This window comes from Salmo salar, chromosome ssa05, assembly GCF_905237065.1.
Source record: "Salmo salar chromosome ssa05, Ssal_v3.1, whole genome shotgun sequence".
NCBI classification, from domain to species: Eukaryota; Metazoa; Chordata; class Actinopteri; order Salmoniformes; family Salmonidae; genus Salmo; species Salmo salar.
The window spans coordinates 27,270,674-27,283,733 of record NC_059446.1 but is presented as its reverse complement, the minus strand read 5'-3'; the positions used below and the strand labels follow the sequence as shown (position 1 = coordinate 27,283,733).

At 44.6% G+C, this 13,060-nt stretch overlaps 1 protein-coding gene across 1 annotated transcript in view; it reads left to right on the top strand.

Moving 5' to 3' along the window:
• LOC106604533 (rap guanine nucleotide exchange factor 2) overlaps nucleotides 1-13,060 on the top strand; it is a 152,967-nt gene that overhangs the window by 130,196 nt on the left and 9,711 nt on the right. Inside the window, 6 exon segments of the mRNA XM_014199234.2 lie at nucleotides 8,188-8,311; nucleotides 8,798-8,821; nucleotides 10,112-10,335; nucleotides 10,576-10,746; nucleotides 11,692-11,841; nucleotides 12,692-12,757. Of these exon segments, the coding sequence (XP_014054709.2) occupies nucleotides 8,188-8,311; nucleotides 8,798-8,821; nucleotides 10,112-10,335; nucleotides 10,576-10,746; nucleotides 11,692-11,841; nucleotides 12,692-12,757 (759 nt within the window).

The window sequence follows — 13,060 nt, the reverse complement described above, 5'->3', positions numbered from 1 at the left end:
CCTAGTCATTTTGGATCACAAAATGTGTTCCAAACAATATTGGAACCCAGATCCAAAGCTGTCTCACTCCAGCTATATTTTAACTTTTCCCGTTGAAAAACAATATCCCACATATAAATACAGTAATGTACACACACTTAAGGGTAAAAAAAATAGTTTTGAGCAAAACTTAATGTAGTAGGCCATTCAAGGAGTTGGGCTGATGGTGCCCTCTGATGTCATTGGCCTCCCCCTTACTTGAAGAACAATAGTGGAGCAAAAGAGGATAGGCCCAACCTCCCACTTGTGCCATGACATGATACCTGGATCACCTATTCAGATGTTCCTTTTGTTATGTAAATCAGGTGTTAAATGAGGTGAAAAGGAGAGTGGAGTAGGATTTGAAGGAAGAAAAACCATTGCCCTTCTCAAAGCTTCTGCCAAAGCTCATCCCCAGCCTCTCCTCTTCCCTTTCCACTATGTCAGATTCAGCAAAGTGTCGCCTATTCCCCCTCAGGAGAAAAGGGGTGTGCATACGGCCCAGAACATCACTGGGGCCAAGCTTCCTGCCATCCAGGACCTCTATACCAGGCGGTGTCAGAGGAAGGCCCTAAAAATTGTTAGACTCCAGCCATCTGGAGTTGAAAGAAAGATACACCTGTTTAGGCGAGGGGCTGGCTAACGGAGTAGAACACTTGAAAAAGAAAAGGAGAGACGTACACTTTAGGAGCTCAGATACATTAATTGAATAACCTAATAACCAACGTTTCGACAGACAAGCTGTCTTCATCAGGGTATAATGACAAACACTGCAGGTCACTAGTTTATATAGTTTCAAAGGACACACGGTTGTCTGTTATCATGGCCAGGTATGGCTTGTTGTCATTGGTTAATTTACAGATATAAATAGAACACATACAAAACATGAATGGATAGCATACGATCATAGATGGAATTTGGCTACATAGGCCTACAAACATTTACAATGAATAGCAAAATCACAAGAGTGGCTTCAGAACAAAGTCTACGTTGAGACTGAAGGTAGCAATGGTCTTTAAATGAAATATCCAGGCAGCTTCTAGTTTTAACAATAAATTGTCAAGGTCACCCCCTCTCCAAGGGAGGGTGACTTGTTCAATGCCGATTAAACGTAGGGATGAAATAATGGTTAGCTTCCAAAAAGGCTCCAGCCACCCTAGTCATAAACTGTTCTCTCTGCGACTGCACTGCAAGCGGTACCGGAGTGCTAAGTCTAGGTCCAAAAGGCTCCTTAACAGGTTGTACCCCCAAGCCATAAGACTGGTGAACAGTTAATCAAATGGCTAGCCGGACTATTTACATTGGACCCCCCCTACCACCTACATGTACAGTACCAGACAAAAGTTTGGGCACACCTACTCATTCAAGGTTTTTCTTTATTTTTACTATTTTCTACATTGTAGAATAATAGTGACGACATCAAAACTATGAAATAACACACATGGAATAATGTTGTAACCAAAAAAGTGTTAAACAAATCAAAATATATTTTAGATTCTTAAAAGTAGCCACCCTTTGCCTTGATGACAGCTTTGCACACTCTTGGCATTCTCTCAACCAGCTTCACCTGGAATGCTTTTCCAACAGTCTTGAAGGAGTTCCCACATATGTTGAGCACTTGTTGGCTACTTTTCCTTCACTCTGCGATCCAAACCATCTCAATTGGGTTGAGGTAGGGTGATTGTGGAGGCCACGTCATCTGATGCAGGACTCCATCACTCTCCTTGGTCGAATAGCCCTTACACACCCTGGAGGTGTGTTGGGTCATTGTCCTGTTGAAAAACAAATGATAGTCCCACTAAGCGCAAACCAGATGGCGTGGTAGCCATGCTGGTTAAGTGTGCCTTGAATTCTAAATAAATCACAGACATTGTCATCAGCAAAGCAACCCCACACCATCACCTCCATGCATCACAGTGGGAACCACACATGCGAAGATCATCCGTTCACCTACTCTGCGTCTCACAAACACACGGCGGTTGGAACCAAAAATCTCACATTTGGACTCATCAGAACCAAAAGACCGATTTCCACCGGTCTAATGTCCATTGCTCGTGTTTCTTTGCCCAAGCAAGTCTCTTCTTCTTATTGGTGTCCTTTAGTAGTGGTTTCTTTGCAGCAATTCGACCATGAAGGCCTGATTTACCCAGTCTCCTCTGAACAGTTGATGTTGATGTCTGTTACTTGAACTCTGTGAAGCATTTATTTTGGCTGCAATTTGAGGCTGGTAAATGAGATGGCGCTGACAGAGATGGTCGCCTTGCTTCAGGTACTTAAAAAAAGAAATAACTGCATAGTTTTCGATATACTATTTGTTACATTATTAGCTCAGGAAATCACAAGTGTTATTACATACAGCCGGGAAGAACTATTGGATTTAAAAGGCAATGTCAACTTAATCATTACGACCAGGAATACATCTTTCCCGAAGCGGATCCTTTGTTCGAACCTCCACCCTGGACATGCGATCTTATCCCAGAGGCCGACCCAAAACAACGCGGTCTCCGCAGGAGAGGCAGACGGAGCGGCCTACTGGTCAGACTCAGAAGGCGAGCACACCATCCACCGCTTCCTAGCGTATTACTCGCCAATGTCCAATCTCTAGATAACAAGATGGACGAGGGATTAGGGCACGAGTTGCTTTCCAGAGCTACTTCACAGATTTTAACATTCTCTGTTTCACGGAAACATGGCTCACTCGGGATACGTTGTCAGAGTCAGTAGAGCCACCCGGTTTCTTCACCCATCGCACCGACAGAAACAAACATCTCTCTGGTAAGAAGAAGGGCGGGGGTGTATGTCTTATGATTAGCGACTCATGGTGTAATCACAACATACAGGAACTCAAGTCCTTTTGTTCACCTGACCTAGAATTCCTTACAATCAAATGCCGACCACATTATCTTCCAAGAGAATTCTCTTCGATTATAGTCACAGCTGTGTATATCCACCCCAAGCAGATACCTCGTCGCCCCTGAAAGAACTACACTGGACTCTATGTAAACTGGAAACCATACATCCTGAGGCTGCATTTATTGTAGCTGGGGATTTTAACAAAGCTAACCTAAGATCAATACTCCCTAAATTCTATCAGCATATCGAATGCACGACACGAGCTGGAAGATTTCTGGATCATTGCAACTCAAACTTCCGCGATGCATGCAAAGCCCTCCCGCGCCCTGCCTTCAGCAAATCTGACCATGAATCCATTTTGTTGCTCCCAGCCTATAGACAGAAACTAAAACAAGAAAGGCTCGTGCTCAGGTCAATACAATGCTGGTCTGACCAATCAGACCACACTTCAAGATTTCTTCGATCACGTGTTCCGGATAGCCTCAGACAACAACATTGATGTGTACGCTAACTCGGTGAGCGAGTTTATCAGCAAGTGCATTGGAGATGTCATACCCGCTGTGACTATTAGAACCTTCCCTAACCAGAAACCGTGGATTAATGGCAGCATTCGCGCAAAACTGAAAGCGCGAACCACCGCATTTAATCATGGCAAGGCGACCGGAAACATGACCGAATACAAACAGTACAGCTATTCCCTCCGCAAGGCAAACAAGCAAAGCGTCAGTATAGAGACAAAGTAGAGTCGCAATTCAATGGTTCAAGCACGAGATGTTAACTCAGCAAAAAAGAAACGTCCTCTCACTGTCAACTGCGTTTATTTTCAGGAAACTTAACATGTAAATATTTGTATGAACAATAGATTCAAAAATTGAGACATAAACTGAAAAAGTTCCACAGACATGTGACTAACAGAAATGGAATAATGTGTCCCTGAACAAAGGAGGGGTCAAAATCAAAATTAACAGTCGGTATCTGGTGTGGCCACCAGCTGCATTAAGTACTCCAGTGCATCTCCTCCTCATGGACTGCACCAGATTTGCCAGTTCTTGCTGTAAGATGTTACCCCACTCTTCCACCAAGGCACCTGCAAGTTCCCAGACATTTCTGGGGGCAATGGCCCTAGCCCTCACCCTCCAATCCAACAGGTTCCTAGATGTGCTCAATGGGATTGAGATCCGGGCTCTTCGCTGGCCATGGCAGAACACTGTCTTGCAGGAAATCATGCACAGGACGAGCAGTATGGCTGGTGGCATTGTCATGCTGGAGGGTACCACATGAGGAGGATGTCTTCCCTGTAACTCACAGTGTTGAGATTGCCTGCAATGAAAACAAGCTTAATCCGATGACGCTGTGACACACCACCCCAGAACATGACGGACCCTCCAACTCCAAATGGATCCCGTTCCAGAGTACAGGCCTTGGTGTAATGCTCATTCCTTCGATGATAAACACGAATCCGACCATCAACCCTGGTGAGACAAAACCGCGACTCGTCAGTGAAGAGCACTTTTTGCCAGTCCTGTTTGGTCCAGCGACGATGGGTTTGTGCCCATAGGCGACGTTGTTGCTGGTGATGTCTGGTGAGGACCTGCCTTACAACAAGCCCTTAGTCCAGCCTCTCTAAGCCTATTGCGGACAGTCTGATGGAGGGTTGTGCATTCCTGGTGTAACTCGGGCAGTTTTTGTTGCCATCCTGAACCTATCCCGCAGGTGTGATGTTCGGATGTACCTATCCTGTGCATGTGTTATACGTGGTCTGCCACTGCGAGGACAATCAGCTGTCCGTCCTGTCTCCCTGTAGAGCTGTGTTAGGCATCTCACAGTACGGACATTGCACTGTATTTCCCAGGCCACATCTGCAGTCCTCATGCCTCCTTGCAGCATGCCAAAGGTACGTTCACGCAGATGATCAGGAACCATGGGCATCTTTTTTGGTGTTTTTCAGAGTCAGTAGAAAGGCCTCTTTAGTGTCATACGTTTTCATAACTCTGACCTTTGTTGCCTACCGTCTGTAAGCGGTCTGTGTCTTAACAACCGTTCCACAGGTGCATGTTCATTAATTATGGTTATTTGAACAAGCATGGGAAACATTGTTTAAACCCTTTACAATGAAGATCTGTGAAGTTATTTGGATTTTTACGAATTATCTTTGAATGGCAGGGTCCTGAAAAAGGGACGCTTCTTTTTTGGCTGAGTTGATGTGGCAGTGTCTACAGTCAATCACGGATTACAAAAAGAAAACCATCCCCGTCGCGGACATTGACGTCTTTCTCCCAGACTAATTAAACAACTTCTTTGCTCGCTTTGAGGACAACACAGTGCCACTGACACAGCCCGTTACCAAAGCCTGTGGGCTCCCCTTCTCCGTGGCCAACGTGAGTAAAACATTTAAACGCGTTAACCCTCACATGGCTGCCAGCCCAGGCGGCATCCCTAGCCGCGTCCTCCGAGCATACGCAGACCAGCTGGCTGGTGTGTTTACGGACATATTCAAGCAATCCCTATCCCAGTCTGTTGTCCCCACATGCTTCAAGATGGCCACCATTTTTCCTGTTCCCAAGAAAGCTAAGGTAACTGAACTAAATCACTATTGTCCCATTGCACTCACTTCTGTCATCATGAAGTGCTTTGAGAGACTAGTCAAGGATCATATCACCTCCACCCTACCGGATACCCTAGACCCACTCCAATTTGCTTACCGCCCCAATAGGTTCACTGACGATGCAATCGCCATCACACTGCCCTATCCCATCTGGACAAGAGGAATACCTATGTAAGAATGCTGTTAATTGACAACAGCTCAGCATTTAACACCATAGTACCCTCCAAACTCGTTATTAAGCTTGAGACCCGACTTTCTGAGGGCTGCCCCCAGGTGGGGAAGGTAGGAAACAATATCTCCACCCCGCAGATTCTCAACACTGGGGTCCCACAAGGGTGCGTTCTCAGCCCTCTCCTGTAGTCACTGTTCACCCATGACTGTGTGGCCATGCACGCTTCCAACTCAATCATCAAGTTTGCAGATGACACTACAGTGGTAGGCCTGATAACCAACAACGACGAGACAGCCTACAGGGAGAAGGTGAGGGCCCTCGGAGTGTGGTGTCAGGAAAATAACCTCACACTCAACATCAACAAAACAAAGGAGATGATCGTGGACTTCAGGAAACAGCAGAGGGAGCACCCCCCCCCCCCACCCCCCCATCCACATTGACGGGACAGTAGTGGAGAAGGTGGAACGTTTTTTTAGTTCCTCGACGTACAGATCACGGACAAACTGAAATGGTCCACCCACACAGACAGTGTGGTGAAGAAGGCGCAACAGCACCTCTTCAACCTCAGGAGGCTGAAGAAATTTGTCTTGTCATCTAAAACACAAACTTTTACAGATGCACAATCGAGAGCATCCTGTCGGGCTGTATCACCGCCTGGTATGGCAATTGCACCGCCCTCAACCATAAGGCTCTCCAGAGGGTAGTGCGGTCTGCACAATGCATCACCGGGGGCAAACTATCTGCCCTCCAGGACACCTACAGCACCCGATGTCACAGGAAGGCCAACAAGATCATCAAGGACAACAACCACCTGATCCACTGCCTATTCACACCACTATCATCCAGAAGGCGAGGTCAGTACAGGTGCATCAAAGCTGGGACCGAGAGACTGAAAAACAGCTTCTATCTCAAGGCCATCAGACTGTTAAACAGCTATCACTAACATAGAGAGGCTGCTGCCAACATACAGACTCAAATCTCTGGCCACTTAAATAAATGGACTTAATAAAGAAATCACTAGTCACTTTAAATAACGCCGCTTTAATAATGTTTACATATCCTACATTACTGATCTCATATCTATATACTATATTCTATGCCATCTACTGCATCTTGCCTATGCCGCACGCCATCGGTCATCCATATATTTATATGTACATATTATATTCATCCCTTTACATTTGTGTGTATAAGGTAGTTGTTGTGAATTTGTTAGATTACTTGTTAGATATTACTGCATAGTCGGAACTAGAAGCACAAGCATTTCTTTACACTCACATTAACATCTGCTAACCATGTGTGTATGTGACCAATAAGATTTAATTTTATTTGAATTTATCCTCTGCCGTTTTCCTTTCCTGTGGCGGTCCTCACGTGAGCCATTTTCATCATAGCGCTTGGTGGTTTTTGCGACTGCACTTGAAGAAACTGTAAAAGTACTTGACATTTTCCAGATTGACTGACATTCATGTCTTAAAGTAATGATGGACTGTTGTTTCTCTTTGCTTATTTGAGCTGTTCTTGCTATAATATGAACTTGGTCTATTACCAAATAGGGCTATCTTCTGTATTCCACCCCTACCTTGTCACAACACAACTGATTGGCTCAAACGCATTAAGAAGAGAAGAAATTCCACAAATTAACTTTTAACAGGACACACCTATTTAATTGAAGTGCATTCCAGGTGACTACCTCATGAAGCTGGTTGAGAGAATGCCAAGAATGTGTAAAGCTGTCAAGGCAAAGGGTGGCTATTTGAAGAATCTCAAATATAAAATATATTTTGATTTGTTTAACACATTTTTGGTTACTACATGATTCCATATGTGTTATTTCATAGTTTTGATGTCTTCACTGTTATTCTACAATGTAAAAAATTAAGAAAAACCCTTGAATGAGTAGGTGTGTCCAAGCTTTTGACTGGTACTGTGTACATATTACCATGACTAACCTGTACCCCCGCACATTGACTCGGTACCAGTACCCCCTGTATATAGCCTCGTTATTGTTATTTTGTTACTTTTTCAAACTTTAGTTGATTTAGTAAATATTTTCTTAACCAACAGTGCAGTTAAGAAAAATATGAGTTAAGGGCTTGTAAGCAAGCATTTCACGGTTGTATTCGGCGCATGTGACAAATGCAATTTGATTTGACAAGAGACCAGCAAAACATTGCCTGGGTCTACCATTTTTGTATACGATGTTGCACTAAGTTAAATTGTATGCCAATATTGCACTAATATTGTCCAGAGTGACGTAGTGGTTTAAGGCACTGCATCTCAGTGCTAGAGGCATCATTACAAACCCTGGTTCGATCCCGGGCTGTATCACAACCAGCCGTGATCGGGAGTCCTGTAGGTTCGGCACACAATTAGCACAGTGTTGTCCGGGGAAGGTTTGGCCGGTGTAGGTTGTCATTGTAAAATAAGAATTTGTTCTTAACTGACTTAACTAGTTAAACAAAGGTTAAAAATATATATATATATAAAGGCATCTTAATCAATCTGTTATAACTAGTAGTCACTTGTCTTTCCCCAGGGAATGACTCTAAAGTGGATGGCCTGGTGAACTTTGAGAAGCTGCGGATGATCGCCAAAGAGATCCGCCACGTGGGCCGCATGGCCTCCGTCAACATGGACCCAGCGCTCATGTTCAGAACCAGGTAACATCGGGAAAAACACGGAAATCCAATATTCCCGGAAGACTAACAATGCTTCACCATCCCCTTTTAGGTCCAATCAAATCCCTGTGGATTGTTGACGATTGACTGATTGATCGATTGTTTACATGTAGATTGTCAATATTACCTGCTTCAAGGCTTTTTTCTTGAGCAGACGTTTCTCTGGGCAACCCAGCTGTTTCTTGTACTGTCTACTTATTGTTGGCGTAGAAACCACACAGTGCTCATGTGAAACCACACAGTGAAAGTGTGTGTGACTTTGCATGTCCACCATGCTGCCATGTCATTTTTGGGTGTCTGTTTGTTATCAATGTTTGTCTCTCTTTCTCTCAATTGTGGGCCTCTGGTAACCTTGCTGATCTTGGTGGCTCTTAGTGGTCTATCCTGTCTAAGCTTGTCTCCCTCCTTTCTCTCTCTCCGTCCACTCTTTGCCCTCCACGCTTCACTGTTCATGGCTATCCCTTCTAGGAAGAAGAAATGGAGGAGTTTAGGGTAAGTTTTGGTGACCTACGATCTTTCGATGCTATTTTATTCTGGCCAATTTATGCGCTCTCCCTCATTTCTGACGCCTCGTTTGTTTGGTTTAGTGCTGATTTTACTAACCTGTTATTTGGTGCTGGTTTAACTAACCTTTTATTTAGCGCTGATTTAACTAACCCGTTACTTAGTGCTGATTTAACTAACCCGTTTGGTTTCATACCCTTCTAACACTGCTTGGCTCTGGTAAAACGTTCTTTAGAAATGGAAATGAACATGACTTTTGCTAGTTTCAAGTCACATTTCTTTATTCTGCCCAAAATATTTCTCAATGACTCATTAAAACTGATATAGCAATTTGCATCCCATTCAATTCACAATCCATGAACTAGAAAAAGTGATTACTTTGTCTTCCCACCTACTTAACAAAAACAGCATGCCAACTTCCATCTTGTTTTCAGTTCTATTAGTTTGTCATAGTGTGGATTTATTCTGTGTATCAGTCTCCAGACTAAACATATTTTCTTCAACATGAAAATCTATAGTGTGCTACAAGGACAGCCAAACTAGTCATGCTTAACATCAGGGTTTCCCAAACTCGGTCCTGTTCGGTCCCCCACTGGTGCATGTTTTTAGTTTTTTTCCCCTAGCACTACACAGATGAATCAAACAACCAACTCGCCATCAAGCTTTGGTTATTTGAAAGCTGTGTAGTTCTAGGGTAAAACCTAAAACATGCACCCAGGTGGGGCTCCAGGACCGAGTTTGGGAACCCCTGGTCTACATCAGTGGCCAAGGAGGTAGTTTACAGAACAATTATTGTGTTCAATTCCACCACACTATACATGTACTCTGGATGTACCATAGGTTCTGATGAAAAGGCATTTCACTGCAGCTACTTTGGTTTTAGACCACAGAAATGTTAACTGACTATCATCACTATTTGAGCCCCAACACACACACACACACACACACACACACACACACACCACTCCCCTGCTTCTTGACCCCTTGGCCCCTATTCCCTCCCCTTCTTCCTTGGAATGCATGTAATGTTCTGGAGCTGAGAGGAATGCCCCCAAAGCCTCAGTCTCTGCATGTCTGCCCCTCAAACGGCCCTCCTCTGAACTACATTCCAGGAATAGTACCCCCACACACAGTTACCTAAATAGTAGTACACACACGGTCATAGTCTGATGGTGGTCACTATCTTCCCTCTCTGTCTCTCTCTCTGTGTGTGTGTGTGTGTGCGTGCGTGCGTGTGTGTGCATGCGCGTGTGTGTGTGTTTGCACGCGTGTGACCAGTTCACTTAGCCAGGGCAGTGCCAATGCGGCGGTGCTAGACGTCACCCAGACGGGCGGGCACAAGAAGCGGGTGAGGCGCAGCTCCTTCCTGAACGCCAAGAAGCTGTACGAGGATGCCCAGATGGCCCGCAGGGTCAAGCAGTTCCTGTCCAACCTCAGCCTGGAGACCAACGAAGAGGCGCTGCAGACCCTCTCGCTGCAGTGTGAGCCCTCCATCAACACACGTAAGTGGTGGAGAGAGTACATGCTGTGGACAACACACACACACGCTTGTGTTCTGTCTCGCACTTAGTGTGGGAGTACATACACTTGCGATATCTAACTGCAATATGAGCCCTCCATCAACATGTGATTGATGCACACATGAGTGGTCCAGGTGGCCATTTTGGCTTAGCAGCAGCACTCGGTTTCTCACTGGTAGTATTTATTGTTCAAGTACCACATTCTCCTCAACCAATTCTCAGTGCCCAAGAATGCTGGTGGCAGTAAGAGGCCAGACACGTCTCCGGTGGTGTCCAGGGCTGCCAGCCAGCAGAGGAGCCATCTGCAGAAGGGCAACCAGGCCCTCCAGGTGCCCGCCGTAGCCCTCTACCCCTCACGCAAGAAAGTACCCGTCAAGGACCTGCCACCATTCGGTAAGAACTTGCACAAGTTAAGGGGGAAAATATACTTGAAAATATACGTTATAGTACATTGTTTCTTTCCGACACCACACAAATCTGTGTTTCTCCTTTCAGGAAAACAGATTTATTTCAATTTCAGGTAAAGCGCACCTGATCACAATGTTGCTTCTAGTGTGGCATTACGCTAGTTTAGACGCTATGAGCAGGTTTCCCAAAGACCCAGATTAAGTTTATTCCTGAACTAAAAAACACTGTCAATGGAGATTCTAAGGATTAATCTGCATCTGGGAAACCGGCCTTTGCTGAAGTTTTTATCCTACTCTAAACATGGGTTAGGTTGAGGGTTAAAGCTGGAATCCTTAATGGTGAATCAGCCACGTCCGATGTGATATTACAACAACAAAGAAGTTACTGCAAACAACAAACCGTTTTTTTCCCCTCAGACATTATTGTACGCGCGGTAGAAGAGCGCAATATGTACAGCAATAATTTTTTACCATGCTGCACGACGCTCCTTAGCTCAACAAAAAAAACTTTAACAATGGTGGTGGGGTGACCAGCGTTGGTGGGGCGACCAGCGTTGGTGGGGTGGCTACTGAGGATTCCATCTTTACGCGTAGTTCAGGATTCAAGAAGACTGTGGGAAGTGGGAACTATTTCTTGAAGAACCTCCTTTGGAGGGAGACATTAGCTCATGTAGCTGTGCTTCACTGTGTTGCTACAGTAGTATCCACTCTGCCAAGTTTGTTTTTCTCCATCCATTTAAATTCTTAGACAATAGATAAAACCTCTGTTGTACTACCTCTCCTTTCACTGTGACTTGAGCACCACCTAGAGGCCATCTGGCCAAGTGAGGATTAAAAACTCACCAGACAATGTAGGCTATGGATACGTTTAAAACCCCACCATTGACGTTCACTCCACAACGCTAATTTTGGCTATCGTTTTGTTTTGAAGGCACGAGTTCCCCTCAGTCGTTGAAGAAGATCCTGTCACTGTCAGAGGAGGCCAGCGAGCGTCACAAGCGTCAGACTGAGGACACTGTATCCAACACCACCTCGCAGCTCTCCTCCCCGCCCACCTCACCACAGAGCTCGCCCAAGAAGGGTAAGCTAATAATCCCATCAGTCCAACCTCAGCCCAGTGCCCCTCTCACTCACAGAGATTTAGAAGATTACTGCTGACACCTGGTGGTCATAGTGAAACTACCAGTTCAGCCTCCTGTGATGTCATAATAATACTGATGTAGCAGCGGTTACTCAAGGTTTTTAGGGCCATGGAACACTGAAAGTGTTTTCTTGTGACCCATGAAAAAGGAAAGTTGAGCTGACGGAGCTTGCAGTGTTTCGCTATGGTTTTAGTCATCAATCTAGCAGGAGGGCAATATTTTATACATGTAGTAGTGTGCCCCCCCCCCCAGAAAGCTATGACCTTTGGCTTTCACCTGGAATAGTTTATTTATGTCTGAGAGAAAAAAAACACTTTTCAACCGATATGATCTAGTACACAATAAAAGTATAATAAAACATATACAAATATGATGTTATTATCAAAAATATTAATGATTATGCCTTTTTTTACTTTTTAAGTAAAATATAGTCTGTCCATATATAGTTATAATCTGTTTTAGGAACATAAACCCAAGATATTTCACCTTTACAAACTTTACAAACATGTCATCACATTAGTCATAGTCAAATTTGTTAACGTCTAATCAAATTTAAACAGCGTGAGTCTCTCCAATAGACAAGGGGAGAAAGGCTATGTAAAGGGTTCCATTTTGTCGTTCTGAGCATATGCAATGTGTCTGCCTAGACTGCCTAGTCTACACTGTTCCATATTGGAATCAGCTATCAATCACCCCTACCTCCTATCCCAACTACCTCACTCCTTACATACTGTGATGCTGTCCTGTGTCCTATCTGTGTGTGATGTCTCTTTGCCTTGCTGCACGCAGGGCTCGGGACACTGAAGGGCCAAAGTGTCCGGAAGGTTACCTTTACCAGTAAACAGACAGCCACAGGTAAACTGGGACTGGCCCAGACCGGCCCTAGACCTAAACAGACGCTGCTGGCCTAGACCTTTTATTTCAGTATTTGCACTGTTTCTATGTACACTCACAGGGCCCTACACACTCACACATGCTGTCACTCAAACACACATGCACACAAACACTCACTCCATCATCTGCTCACTCACACATAATATGGACATACATTTATACGGACTCTACACACCCGTATACCACTCATACAACCTGCTGCTACTATTGTTTATCTTATATCCTGTTGGCTATTCCCCTTATCCCTATAAATATCTACCTCTA